This window comes from Lagenorhynchus albirostris, chromosome 7, assembly GCF_949774975.1.
Source record: "Lagenorhynchus albirostris chromosome 7, mLagAlb1.1, whole genome shotgun sequence".
NCBI classification, from domain to species: domain Eukaryota; kingdom Metazoa; phylum Chordata; class Mammalia; order Artiodactyla; family Delphinidae; genus Lagenorhynchus; species Lagenorhynchus albirostris.
The window spans coordinates 35,828,297-35,840,391 of NC_083101.1; the positions used below are offsets into that span (position 1 = coordinate 35,828,297).

Here is a 12,095-nt window from a genome sequence, read left to right on the forward strand (position 1 = left end):
TCCATTCCTTTTTCTCCTCCTCTTCATTTCTAACCTGAGGCTTCCCTTCCAGGCTCTCTCTCCTTGCTGTGTGTCTCATTTCATTGAGTTCCCGCTCTTTGTACACTTGCCCTCACATTTCTTTTCCTGATTTCTTTCCCTGTCCTCTTGTCTCACTTCTCTCGGGTTTCTGGTTTCACTTCTTTCCAGTCTTGGGGTAAGTGAGAGACCTTGCCTTCTCAGACTCCAGTTTTAAATCACCAACCCACCACCCTTGACATGCTCTAATAGATAGGACTGGGAGAGAGGCAGAGGGCCAAGTGGGTTTGGGGGCCTTTCCAGGAAGTTGAGGGACATAGGGGACCCCCAGGTCATCCTGGGTCTGGTGTCAGCTGTGGATATGTGGATCAGACTCTGCAAGAGCATTGGTAGCCTGGCCTTTGAGGTCAAGACTAGAGGGTGTGGGGACCTGCTGTCACCTAGAGTGTCTGACCCTTAGGTTTTTTTCCATGATACAAACAGTCCTCAAAGCTCACAAATGTCCTGCAGGACTGCTTTTGGAATTTAAGTCCTCTGAAGTTTGCCACTGTGTTTTGGGCAGAAAATTTAAATTGCCAGTAGTATAGGGAACAGGCCGTTACAGATGGCTCCAATGCCTGGACTAGTAGGTTATCTCAAGTGTGCTAGGTGCTTTTAGCTTCCTTTTTGTCCTCTCAGATAAGCTTGTACCAATTTTCAATTTACTTGCCTCTTAAATCCAGCCTATTATTGAAAGATCCATATAACTCTTTTTTATTAGGTGCTCCCAACCCCAGAACAAAGCTTTCTTAAGCCCCTTGACTAGGGGTGGCTGCAGTCTTTTTGTTTTAGATGAACTATGTAGTTGTGTTCTTAACTGTAAAATTCTATTCGAGATGGTTTTCCTTTTTCTTATGTCTGGAGTGTTTTAGAACAATTAAAACTGTTTAAAGCTCATTTTAAAAATCAAAAAAGAAATTCAGCTTAGAACTAGAATTAAGTACTGTCGTCACCTATAAAATGGTTTTTTTTCCCCCTTGAAATCAACCTGAACTTGAAAATTTGGGGAAATATTCAATTTGGACTCTCATGGTAAACTTCAGTGAATAGCTTTGGCAGTTTTTAGGAAATAGGTTATGTTATGGGTAGTGTTTCCCCCTCTATTTCAAATACTGTTCATGAACACGGATAGTAGTTGAGTGCTGGGGGGGAATAGCTGAGATGAGGTGGCTACCTTATGTTTTAGAGTTGGAGTGTGTGTGTGTGTGTGACCTCTGAGATGCCCTGGCTTCCCTGGTACAGTCAAGTCCCTGTCAAGTCCCAGTTTAGGAGGAGATTTCCCCCTCCTTGACCTCTGAGCTGCCAGCAGCATTGGTGAATGCTTGGACTTGGCTTCTGGCTTTTGACAGTCCTCAGTGATGTCAGTTAGTGGCTGATTAACAGCTACGAGGTCAATGGTGTTGCTACACTGGATCACTCTGTGTTTACTGGTTTGGCTCTTCATTTACTTAGATCCCTGTTTCCCTCCAGATGGACCTTAATGTAAGAGAAGGGAGCTTTTTGGGTGCAGGAGATACTTTCCCGAGCTCTTTTTACTTAAAATCCATCCCAGAGCCCTTGTAAAACCTGGGACTCAGAAGCCTTCTCCAGCTTCTTTATTTCCCCTGAACCAACTTAAAGCTGCTTGTTGATTGCAAAACACTCCAAAAATTCCAGGGAAACTCCTTTATAACAAATCCTGATACACTAGAGTGAAATGTGATCCTTTGACCCATTTCTTTCGTGTGCTCTAAGAGGGTACAGTGGTCAAGTCTGCATGTCAGCCTCACCTTTTTTGTGTATTTTTTTCCCCATCTTTATTGAGGTATGAGTTGCACCTTCTTAAAGAAAGGGTTTTTATCATGGCAATGGTTGGGTTTTGTCTCAGTAATCTGCAGATACTATTAAAAAAAATGTTTTTTAAAGTCCTTAGCCCTTGAATCAGATTGCTGATTTAAAAAGTATTTTCCCCCCCTGAGATCTAGCTTTATTAGAGCAGTCCTTTTCACTTTTAAAGATATTTGTTAAAAGGAAAGAGTTTCATTTTAAAAAATCTCTTTAAATTTTATGCATTTGGAAATGTATTTTCTCCCTAGGATCTATCTTAGACCTCAGCATCATGTATATAATAAGTTCTGTCCCTGGTATAGTTTGAGGTCTTCATATATTCCATTGTTAAAAAAAATTATAAAGAAAATGCTAGTAACTAAAGGAAACATAGTATGGAGATGCTTGCTATCAATAGCCCAAATGACTGGCTGAAGATGGACAAAGGCTAAGGTTAATTTTAAAAAGCAATCTGAGGTGTTCATGTAGCCTGCATGATCAGACCCCAGGCTCAAGATAGCCAGCCCGCAGCCATTTCTGATCAGAGGGACTCTGGGTACTCAAAGCAGTGTTTCTGCTCCTGTGTGACTGGTTCTAACCACCCTTTCTCTTGCCTTTTGTTTCTGATCTGTTTCAGGACATGGAGGAGTGAATCAGCTTGGGGGGGTTTTTGTGAATGGACGGCCACTCCCAGATGTAGTCCGCCAAAGGATAGTGGAACTTGCTCATCAAGGTGTCAGGCCCTGCGACATCTCCAGGCAGCTTCGAGTCAGCCATGGTTGTGTCAGCAAAATCCTTGGCAGGTAAAGGCAGACGCTTCAGGCTTCCCTTGATTTTTCAAATAATGACCTAAAACATGACCCAGAAGCTGTCCAATGTGGCAGTGTCATAGTGAGAATCATGGTGGCGCTTCTCTCACATGCATAGCACTTTGGAGTTTGCAAAGCCCTTTTGAGGCCATTCAATTCAAAGTAGCCCCAGGAAACTCCTGTTGTGGAATGGGGTGACTCAGATAAGAGGGTGACATGTTTTCTGAAAACCTGGTGAATTATTCCGAAGAACCCAGAAGTAAGAGGTTCTTGGGAATTTCCCTTCACATCTTTGGTGAGCTCAGGGCCTTAGCAGGGCTGGGTGGAAAATCTACAAGTTATAAAATCACATAACCAGACTTCAATGTTTCATTTTAATGTTTTCAAAAAGCACATTCCATTTTTAAAAGTCAGCTGTCATTTTCAGTTTTGGGTTATCATCTACCTTATTATTTTGGGCTGTAGTGTTTTCCTTCTGTATGTTTTGTTTCCTTCATAGTGACAGGCATCCTAAATATATATGAAATTAGAGAAGGGGAAAAAAAAAAACCCAAACAAACACTAACTCTCAAATCTGACATTTGAAAGGTGCCACTTGACCCGGCGATTTGCTGCAAGCAAAATACTAACAATGCCAATTCTCCCAGAGGGCTCTGCAGCCTCTTAATGCGCCTGTTTTTTTTTCTCGGGTGAGATGGTCCAGGGAAGCTTGTTTTGAGATGAGGAGACAAATCTACAGGGCGAAGTGACTGATTCAGGTCCATCTAGCCAGTCAGCCAGCACTCGGGCTGGGAAGAGGCCTTAAGAACTCCAAGACCATCTGCATCTCACGGTACTCCCAAACCAAAGCCGCAAGTGTGTTTCCAGGCATGTGAAGTTGTTATAGGTCTGCCCTGGCAGCCAGGAACATTCTCGGGTTTAGCTGTCAATGCTCTCTCAGGATTTCTCTTGCCAGGTCAGAAAACAACCTTTGGCCTGTAGCTTGCGTTACGGTTTGAGAACAGGCGCCTGAATAGAAAATAAATATTTTGAAGTATGTCAGTGCCATTGTGATTTTCTGCTTACTCTTTCCCTTCCATCGGCTGGAATTTAAGACATCCTCTCAGATGGAGGGAACAACAGTATTTAACCTTGAGGAGACTTGCTGGAGGCCGAGAGAAGAGGTTTCAGGGCCAGGGGTATGGCAGCCCCTTTAGAGACCATATCCCCCTGTTTATTCCTTATGCCCCTGCCCGTCCCAGGTCACTCTAGCCATGGAGGCTGTGCACTCCACTCCTGTTTAGTACTCAGCAGCAAACGAGCCCCAGCCCGAGTTCAAGGAGAAGGTCAGGACATCAGCGTGGTGTTTTTGTTAGATGGTGATTTTAGGCAGGAGGATGAGAGTGAAAGTCGAAGGAAAAAGAAAAAAAACTAGAGGAGAGGGAGATAAAGAGAAAGAAAAAACAAAACAGAAAAGAAATGGACTGATTTATAAAGAGAGAGAAACAGAAAGAGAAATGAAGACAAGATAGAGAGAGAAAAGAAAAATATTTTAGACCATCTCTGAGTGAATCTTAGATATCTTCTTGGGAAGCCTTCTCATTGTACGGAGGTAGAGAGAAAGAGAAAAAAGAGGCCCTTCCTTTGTTTTTGCTGAGATGTCTTTGCTGAGCCGACATTTTGCTTGCTATTTGAAATCTTCTCAGGGCAAGATGCTGAGCCCTTCTCAGAGGGGACATCCAGATGCCGGGTCCTCACGTTCTGGTGCCCGGGAGCCCTCCACATCTTCCCTGGGGGACTGAAGGAGAGAGACAGTGACCCTCCCAAGCCCAGCCGGCAGCCTCCCGCGGCCCGGAATAGATTTGTCACTAGGTAGAGTGGCACTCGGAAGTTACGCGCCGCTCGGGTGCCTGGCCGTTTAAGTTGTCAACAATAAATTGGAATTTCATAGCTCATTATTTTCATAACTAAGAACCACAGTGGACAAAATGTCACTCTAATTAGAACTGCCTTTTAAGAAACAAGTTCAGCCCTAAAACAGTGTGACTGGGAATTTCTGAACTGGGGTTGTTCCATCCACTGATTTTTTTTTTTGGTCACCGAAGAATTTGATGGGCACACACAGGGTGACAGATTGTCGAGAGCGTGTGGTGTGTGGTGGCTGTGGCTTTCAGAGGCTGTATGGCAAGGCAGGCAGGGTCCCTGGGGCAGGCAGACTCATCTCGGAAAGGTGGCGGTCTGCCAGGAGTATGGGCATTCAGTCCACAGAGCTCAAGGCTCTGGAGGGGCTCGAGGGGCACAGCCCGGTGGCATTTAAATCCACCCAAAAAGCTGGGCTGTTGTCTTCTTTCACTGGAGCCTGGCTGGGAGGTTCAGGCCATTTGGAATTGGGTCGTATGTTACACGTAGTAAACACTCAGAGGATTTTAATCCGCAACACGTGCTCTTTATGTTTTACAAAGCTTTTTCTTAACCATTCTGCATTTCTGTCTTCACAACAGCCCTGCAAGGTAGGCAGGGCGAACATCCTCCCCTTATTATATAAATGGGATAACTGAGGCCCAGAGAGGTTGAGCTGGTCAAGGTCACACAGCGAGTTAGTATTAGAGCCACTGACTGGCACCTACACCTCTTTACTCTCAAATTAATGTTCTTTGCGCCGAACTGCACTGTGTGTTAGTGGCTATTGTTCGTCTTATTGTGTATAAGCCAAAGTGCTGCGTGCCTGTTTTGCTGAGATGAAAGGGTGGTTGTTTAGTCTGACACAGTTGCCAGTTGGGGTTTTCTGGAGTGACAGGGCTACCTTCTAAGTGCTTGGCCCATGTGTCAGTCAAAAGGAAGACAGAGACCTCTTGTATCAAGACCATAGCTTCCTATGGTTGGCCGTGTTAAGGTGGGATGGATGGAGAGCCATGGGCACTGCCATCCACAGCCATACAAGCAGGACAAGTGCTGGGGGGTGAGATTTCATCCTGCCACCCTCTCAGAGTTTCTGCATGAATACTGCAGTCCCATTCAGCTAATATATTTGAGCGCAGGGTTGTCTGTGTGTCTGAACCCCTGCCCCAAGATAGTGCTTTGTCCTAACAGACCCTCTGTGACTGTCGATTAAGTGAGTGAATGAGTGACAAGATGCATATGGAAATGCCTGGTAAACAGTAAAGCTCTCTACAATTGCATGGGATCATTATTAGTAGTATTAGTATTATTTTAATTTTTACAACTAAAGCAGCAGTTTGTTCTAGTGCAAAGAGCACTGGATTCAGAATCAGGTTTGAAAGCCCAGGACTGCTTCTAAGTTCCAGAAGGGAGTTGGGCAAGGTACTTGATCTTCTGATCATCGGTTTTCCCTTCTATAAAACCATGCTGGCCTCTCAGGATTGGTGTGAGGATGAAGATAATTCAAGGAAGACTCTGTAAACTTTAAGGCACTCTGACTAAATAATGAGTTGTTGTGTTGATAGTAACAGATATTTTTCTATTGTAAAGTTGTAAGGATCTGCCAAATCTGCAGAGATTGCTGTGTGCTTTGATTTAGATACTTTTTTTAGACTTTTGGCAAAAGAGTATTTTCTTGGATATTTCTAAAACCTATTTGTGACTAATAACAAATTTTTAGCAATTAGAGAATGAAAGAGCACAGATTGAGTTTTGCTTTATGGTCCAAATTTGTACATGACTCACTCTTCTTAGTGAAAAACAGAATTTGTGCATCCACATCACTGGTCCCAAATTATTTCATCTGTTTCTAGAATGTTCACTAACTTGGCCCTAACCAGACTTACCCAAGCTGAGAAGCATCTCTTTAAATGTAACCAGTCATTGTTCTGGGTTACCTTTCCCACCCATCACATGGGAGAATCACCGCTTTCCCTTACCTATTATAAACTTTTGTTAGGTTTAAAATTTTCCAGCAATTTCTAAAATGTCTTTTTCATTAAAAAATTTTTTCAACTGCAAGATAATCTTTGCAAGAGGAAGTCAAGAATTCCTCTGTCAATGTTGAGAGAGACGTCCAGTGAAGGCTCAGATTCAGAAAAGGAATCAAGTAATTTTTTTCCCCTGAAATATTCTTTCATGGCATTCTTTTCCCTGGTCTCGGTTTTACTGTAAAACTCTGACATCCTATTTGCATTAACAAGGAAGAGCTGATAGCATGGAAATGTCCTTGGAAACAGTGATTTACCTCAGGGGCGGTCCCTGGAAGAGCTGCGGTGACTTGTGGTTGGGTGTTTTTGTTTGTTTGTTTTTCTGATTGCTTGGGTTTTGACTTATACGTAACTCATATTTCTAGCTAATTCTGGAATCCAACACTCTTTGTAATTTTACACCAGGGTTCTTGTTTATCTCTTATGGAAAAAGAAGTTGCACTTTGGGGGACAGTTTCACAGAATGAGTCTGCTAGGGGATGGGAGAGCTGGCAAATTAAAGGCACAGGGCAGCTTTCTGGGGAAATTGTAGCTCAGGAGGCTGGGCCACAGTCCTAGTTTGGCCACTGGGTCTTGGGTGAGCCCGGGCAAGCCATTTAACCTCTATGGATCTCTGTTTATATCTGTAGATGGAGACCTATTTGTTTATTTGTTCACTCATTCAGTCATTCAAAACTGAATTTTGTGCTTTAGAAATTCAAAATTATGTGCTTTAGAAGTGTTGTGGGGATCAAAGGGGAAAACCAACTTGAAAGATTTCTGTAAACTGTCAATGGTAGATAAATGTGACAGAATTAATTAATTAATTAACTAATTAATTAATGCAGAACATTCCGACCAGCGCTGTCCAATAGAAATGTAATGTGAGCCATGCATGATATTTAAAATTTTCTAGTAGTATAGTACATTAGAAAAGGAAAAAGAAAGAGGTACAATTGATTTTAATTCTATAGCTTATTTAACCCAATATATTAAAAAGATGATCATTTCAATAGGTAACCAATAGAAAAATCATTAATGAGATTTTTACTTTTTTTTGTACTAAGTTTTGAAAACCTGGTGTGTATCTGATACTTATAGCACATCTCAATTCAAACAAGCCACATTTTAAATGTTCAAAAGCCACATATGGCTAGTGGGTACGTACTGGACAGCACAGGTCTGGACGTTTCCTGGACAGAATAATCCATTATTTTGTTACCAACACCCATTTTCCAGGTCTCTCATGGCTAAGCTCCTCTCTCCTTGGGTCCTAGGTATTATGAGACGGGGAGCATCAAGCCTGGGGTAATTGGAGGATCCAAACCAAAGGTTGCCACACCCAAAGTGGTGGAAAAAATCGCTGAGTATAAACGCCAAAATCCCACCATGTTTGCCTGGGAGATCAGGGACCGGCTGCTGGCGGAACGGGTGTGTGACAATGACACGGTGCCCAGCGTCAGTTCCATCAACAGGTGAGGGGCTGGTGCCTGTGGGAGACTAGGGGTCTGGGTTGGGTGGGGATACTGGGGGCTCTGCATGTGCCTTTCCTGAAGATCCGGTCTCTCCTTTCACCAAGTCTCCATAGGGGTTATCACACAGGAGGGATGCTAACGGGGCTGAATGGATCGCTCTATCACCCTGTCTTCTCTCCAAAGTGGGCAGGCGTCCTAAGCCCAGGGACAGGAGGCTATGCCAACACTCTGGCTGCTGCAGATTCTTCTGAGCCCAGAGTCATTTCCATCACTCCCTTCACCACTTGCCTCTGCATGTGAAGCACCACACAGTGAATTGTCCTGTTAGGCCTTCACAAATGTCACTTCCTTGCGAGCCCATCCTCAAGGTTGGCACTGGCCCACCTCAGGGCTTCCCAGGAGGAAAATCCCAGCCTCCAGTTTGCGCAGAGTTTGAGCTATTGAGTGTGGGGAACAGAGCCCGGACTTGCACTTGAGAGATTTTAGCTCCTGTGCCAGCTCTGCCACAAACTCAGTGTGACCTTGACAAAGCTATTCCTCTCTCTGAGAGCCCAGGACTTTGGTGGTGCTGATATGGGTCTGTGATTTCCAAGAGTGACATCCAGGATGCTAAGATGCTGTGGAGTTAGGGGATTGCCCTCTCCCCAGTTGCCCCGAATCTCACCGGTGGGGAGAAAGATCCAGAGAAATACCATGAGTACCAGGCTGGGGATCTTCTTGGGAGCTCCTTCTTTTTTCCAGTCTGGTCCAGAGTGCATCCAACAGAGCTCTCAGAGCTTCAAAACTGAATTCCTGAAGGAAAGTTTTCTACCGTAGATGGTACTGTCTCAACTCCATTGAAACCCATAAAGTCAAGGATGAAGTTGTGAGATGACAGAAATGATTGATTGTTCTCTAAAACCCACAAAGAAAAAGGAAGCCAGCAGACTGAAAACCTGAACGGTTCCCATTTCTCCAAGGCTACGCCCTGCTCTTGTCAGTGCAGAGCCTGTCTGGGCATAGGGGATCCCTCACCCCCAGCAACTGATGTGATCAGACCAGCTCCCCTTCTGGTCCTGACATTGTTCCTTCTGTGATGACTCAAATGCACAGAATCACTGTGTGATTTTCCGTGTTGGTGTTTGGAGTCCTGCTATTTCATAAAACATTAGCCTGTTTTTTGTTTCTTCTCTCAGCAAACCTTTACTTTGGCTCTGACATCCTTCAAGGTGCTACGAAGAGAGAGGGGACTCAGGCATATGGTCTCTTAGTCTCTGTTCTAGAGGGGCTCCTTGTCCAGGGAGGGACTCTGGCCTTCACTGAGAAGTCTGGACAGCCCACCATAGGTACGGAATTGCTGGAGAGGTAGCAATTATTGTGGTGGGTTTGAGGGGCATCACTCCTGTTCTTTTCTGGCTTATGAGTGGCTTCATGTGCTTTCTGAGTCCCCTACTGCCAGCTCTTTGAAAGATTTCCATGACACAAAGCAACGTGACTTTTCTGCCTACCTGTGTCTCCAAAAGCCCTAACATGGAGTGAGGACTGCTCTGCTGAGATCAGTGAAGGAGTGGTCAGCCTGCTCTGCAGAGGAGCCTCTAGCAAACTGGTGGTCAGGCTCTGGAGGCCCCGAGATTTTTCAATCTAGGTTACACGTGTGGTTTGAAAGATACCTCAGGTTGCCCGTGGTGGTCACAAACCTTAATGCCAATATGGGGTCAGACAGATGATGCAACAAGGGAAGTGGCCCATGCATAAGGCAACAGGGGAAGGTCGGTCTGTGGCAAACTAGGAACACAAGCTCTATTGAAGGGGCAGTTGCCTCTCGGCTGTAGCTGAAAGCTGCCAGGAATGTGGGCCTGGTGGCAGCCAGATATTTTTTCCGTTCTTACAGAGGAGCCAGAAACTAGGACTTGTGTGTGCATGTATTTGTACGTTTGTGTATATGAAATCTCTATATCTTTAAACAGTGACAACTAATGTCAGTGAGAAAATGCCTTTGCGGGACAAGCATAAATCACTTTCAGGGCTCCAACTTCTATCTTCTGTCATACAAGGAGAAAAACTGTTTTGTGATGAAGTTATTTTAATGTACTTTAGAAAAATAGAACTAGCACTTGAAACCAGTGAGTGTGAACTTTATGAACTATCCCCCTCATTTATGGTAAAGAACTAATATTGCTTTATAAAATAAGTCTAAGTCAAAAAGTAAGTGATTTGAAAGAAACATATGAAGCAAATAGAGCACAGTGATTACAGATGTGGTGAAAGCTATGAAGGGAGTACTTGAAAGAGTGTCCAGGGAAATCATGGCTCAACTGATGCTTTGTGCCCAGAGCCGTGCTGTGTGGAGGGTCAGACTGCTAGTTGCTGGGGCCATGGCTAGCCTCAGGGGCCTCCTGGGTGTCCCAGGCCATAACGGTGGCCCGGTGGCTCCACCGGCTGTACCTCTAAGGTGCTGCCACATCTGTGGTCTCCTACAGCCCTCAAAGCTTAACTCTCTCCTGTGACAGGTATAGAAACTAAGGCCCGGATGGGGAGTGCACAGGAACAATGATTTTGAGCTAGAGGTGGGAGTAGAGCCCAGGTTCCCTGATGGTAAGAGAAGGGATGTTTCTTTCCACCACTCTCCAGTAGGACTCTGGCAGGACAGAACTGAAGATCTGTGAGGAGAGAGACAAGGAAGGGCAAACAGCCATCCCCACTGCATTCCCATTCCATTCCTGAGCCTCACAGCCTGTACGTTTTGCTGCCTGTCTGCAGGCTTCCTCTGTGATCTATAGCCCTTTCCTGTGCTCCTCTCTGGGGCTCCTCCCGGGAGCAGTCTCTTGTTCCTCACCACATTCTTCAGTGAGAGCTCTTTGGCGTCTTTAGCAACAGACTGCGCAGTGCAAATAAACTAAGTGTGGAACAGTCTTGAGTTGCTGCATCCACCCCCCAACCCCGCACCCACAAAGCCTGAGCCATCCCAGCGCACAGTTTTATTTTCCATATAAAGATCCCACTGCATTCAAACAGATGCAGCTTCTAAATGACTGTCTTGCAAATGTTGTGTAAGAGGGTCCATAGCTCCCTCTCCCAGCCCCTGCTTCCCCGGGAGGCAACGTCTCACTATTCCAATACTTCAGACATCTAGGGAGGGAAGGGTGTCTGGATCTATAGCTACTCTGGTGGCCACAGGGCCCTCTCCACCTTCCCCCCCAGAAGTGTGTGCCTTCCTGCTGCCTTCTGGGGATCCTGCCTGGGAAACCATGACTGACATGGGGTGAAGCAACACTGAACCAGTTCTGCTAGGCTTGTGGGAGATTCCCTGGGACACAAAGCATCATGTTTATGTGGCTTCTTAAGGACAAATACATGCTGGGGTGTTGCACAACCTGCATGAAGGTTCTTGGAATCCAGCCAGCCTGAGACAGTTGGAGGTGACTGTCTTAGAGCTGACCCCAACACCAGGTGGAACGGAGTCTTCCTTCTTCGTCTGTTCCAGTCCCAAGGCTCTACACCAGGGGCCGAGTGACATTCCCAGCTTAGAGTGGCAGCTCTATTTAGTACCAACCAGTGGTTGTCCTGTGAGGATGCGGGGCCAGTATTCTGGGTGTTCTGATTTTTCAAGAGAAGCTAGAAATCCACGTATTTATGTAAACGCTACCAACTTACCAATACTGGCAACTAATTCAAATGAAAATAAATATACTGTGCAGGCCAAACAAAACTTGTCCAGGGATGGATGTGGCCTGGGGATGACCATTTGTAAACCCTGCTCTTCATCCTGACTTGGGTAACAAGCCTTCTGGGCTCGTTCATCCCTTCCCTCTTTGTTCTCTGCATCAGCGCAGGTGTGAGTGTCACCTGTGGATTCTCTCCCAGCTTGGCCTAGTTGGTCTCTTGGTTTCTGGATTCTTAACACAGCTGATGGCCCAGGATTCTTACTGTAGTATGGCAGTTTGATCAGTGAGGTAGACGTGGGTATTTCTTTCAGTCTTATAGCCCCATTTCTTTTTCTAAGGCCCCACGATTTTCTCTTTCAGTGGAATTTTGTATATGGTGTAGGGGAGGTGGTGGCTGGGGTGTGGGTGAGAAGACCT

At 45.2% G+C, this 12,095-nt stretch overlaps 1 protein-coding gene across 1 annotated transcript in view; it reads left to right on the forward strand.

Moving 5' to 3' along the window:
- The window catches only part of PAX5 (paired box 5), a 175,652-nt gene that overhangs the window by 3,304 nt on the left and 160,253 nt on the right, over positions 1 to 12,095 (forward strand). Inside the window, exons 2-3 of the mRNA XM_060153394.1 lie at positions 2,501 to 2,666; positions 7,837 to 8,034. Coding sequence (XP_060009377.1) covers positions 2,501 to 2,666; positions 7,837 to 8,034 — 364 coding nt within the window. The remainder of the gene's footprint in view (positions 1 to 2,500; positions 2,667 to 7,836; positions 8,035 to 12,095) is intronic.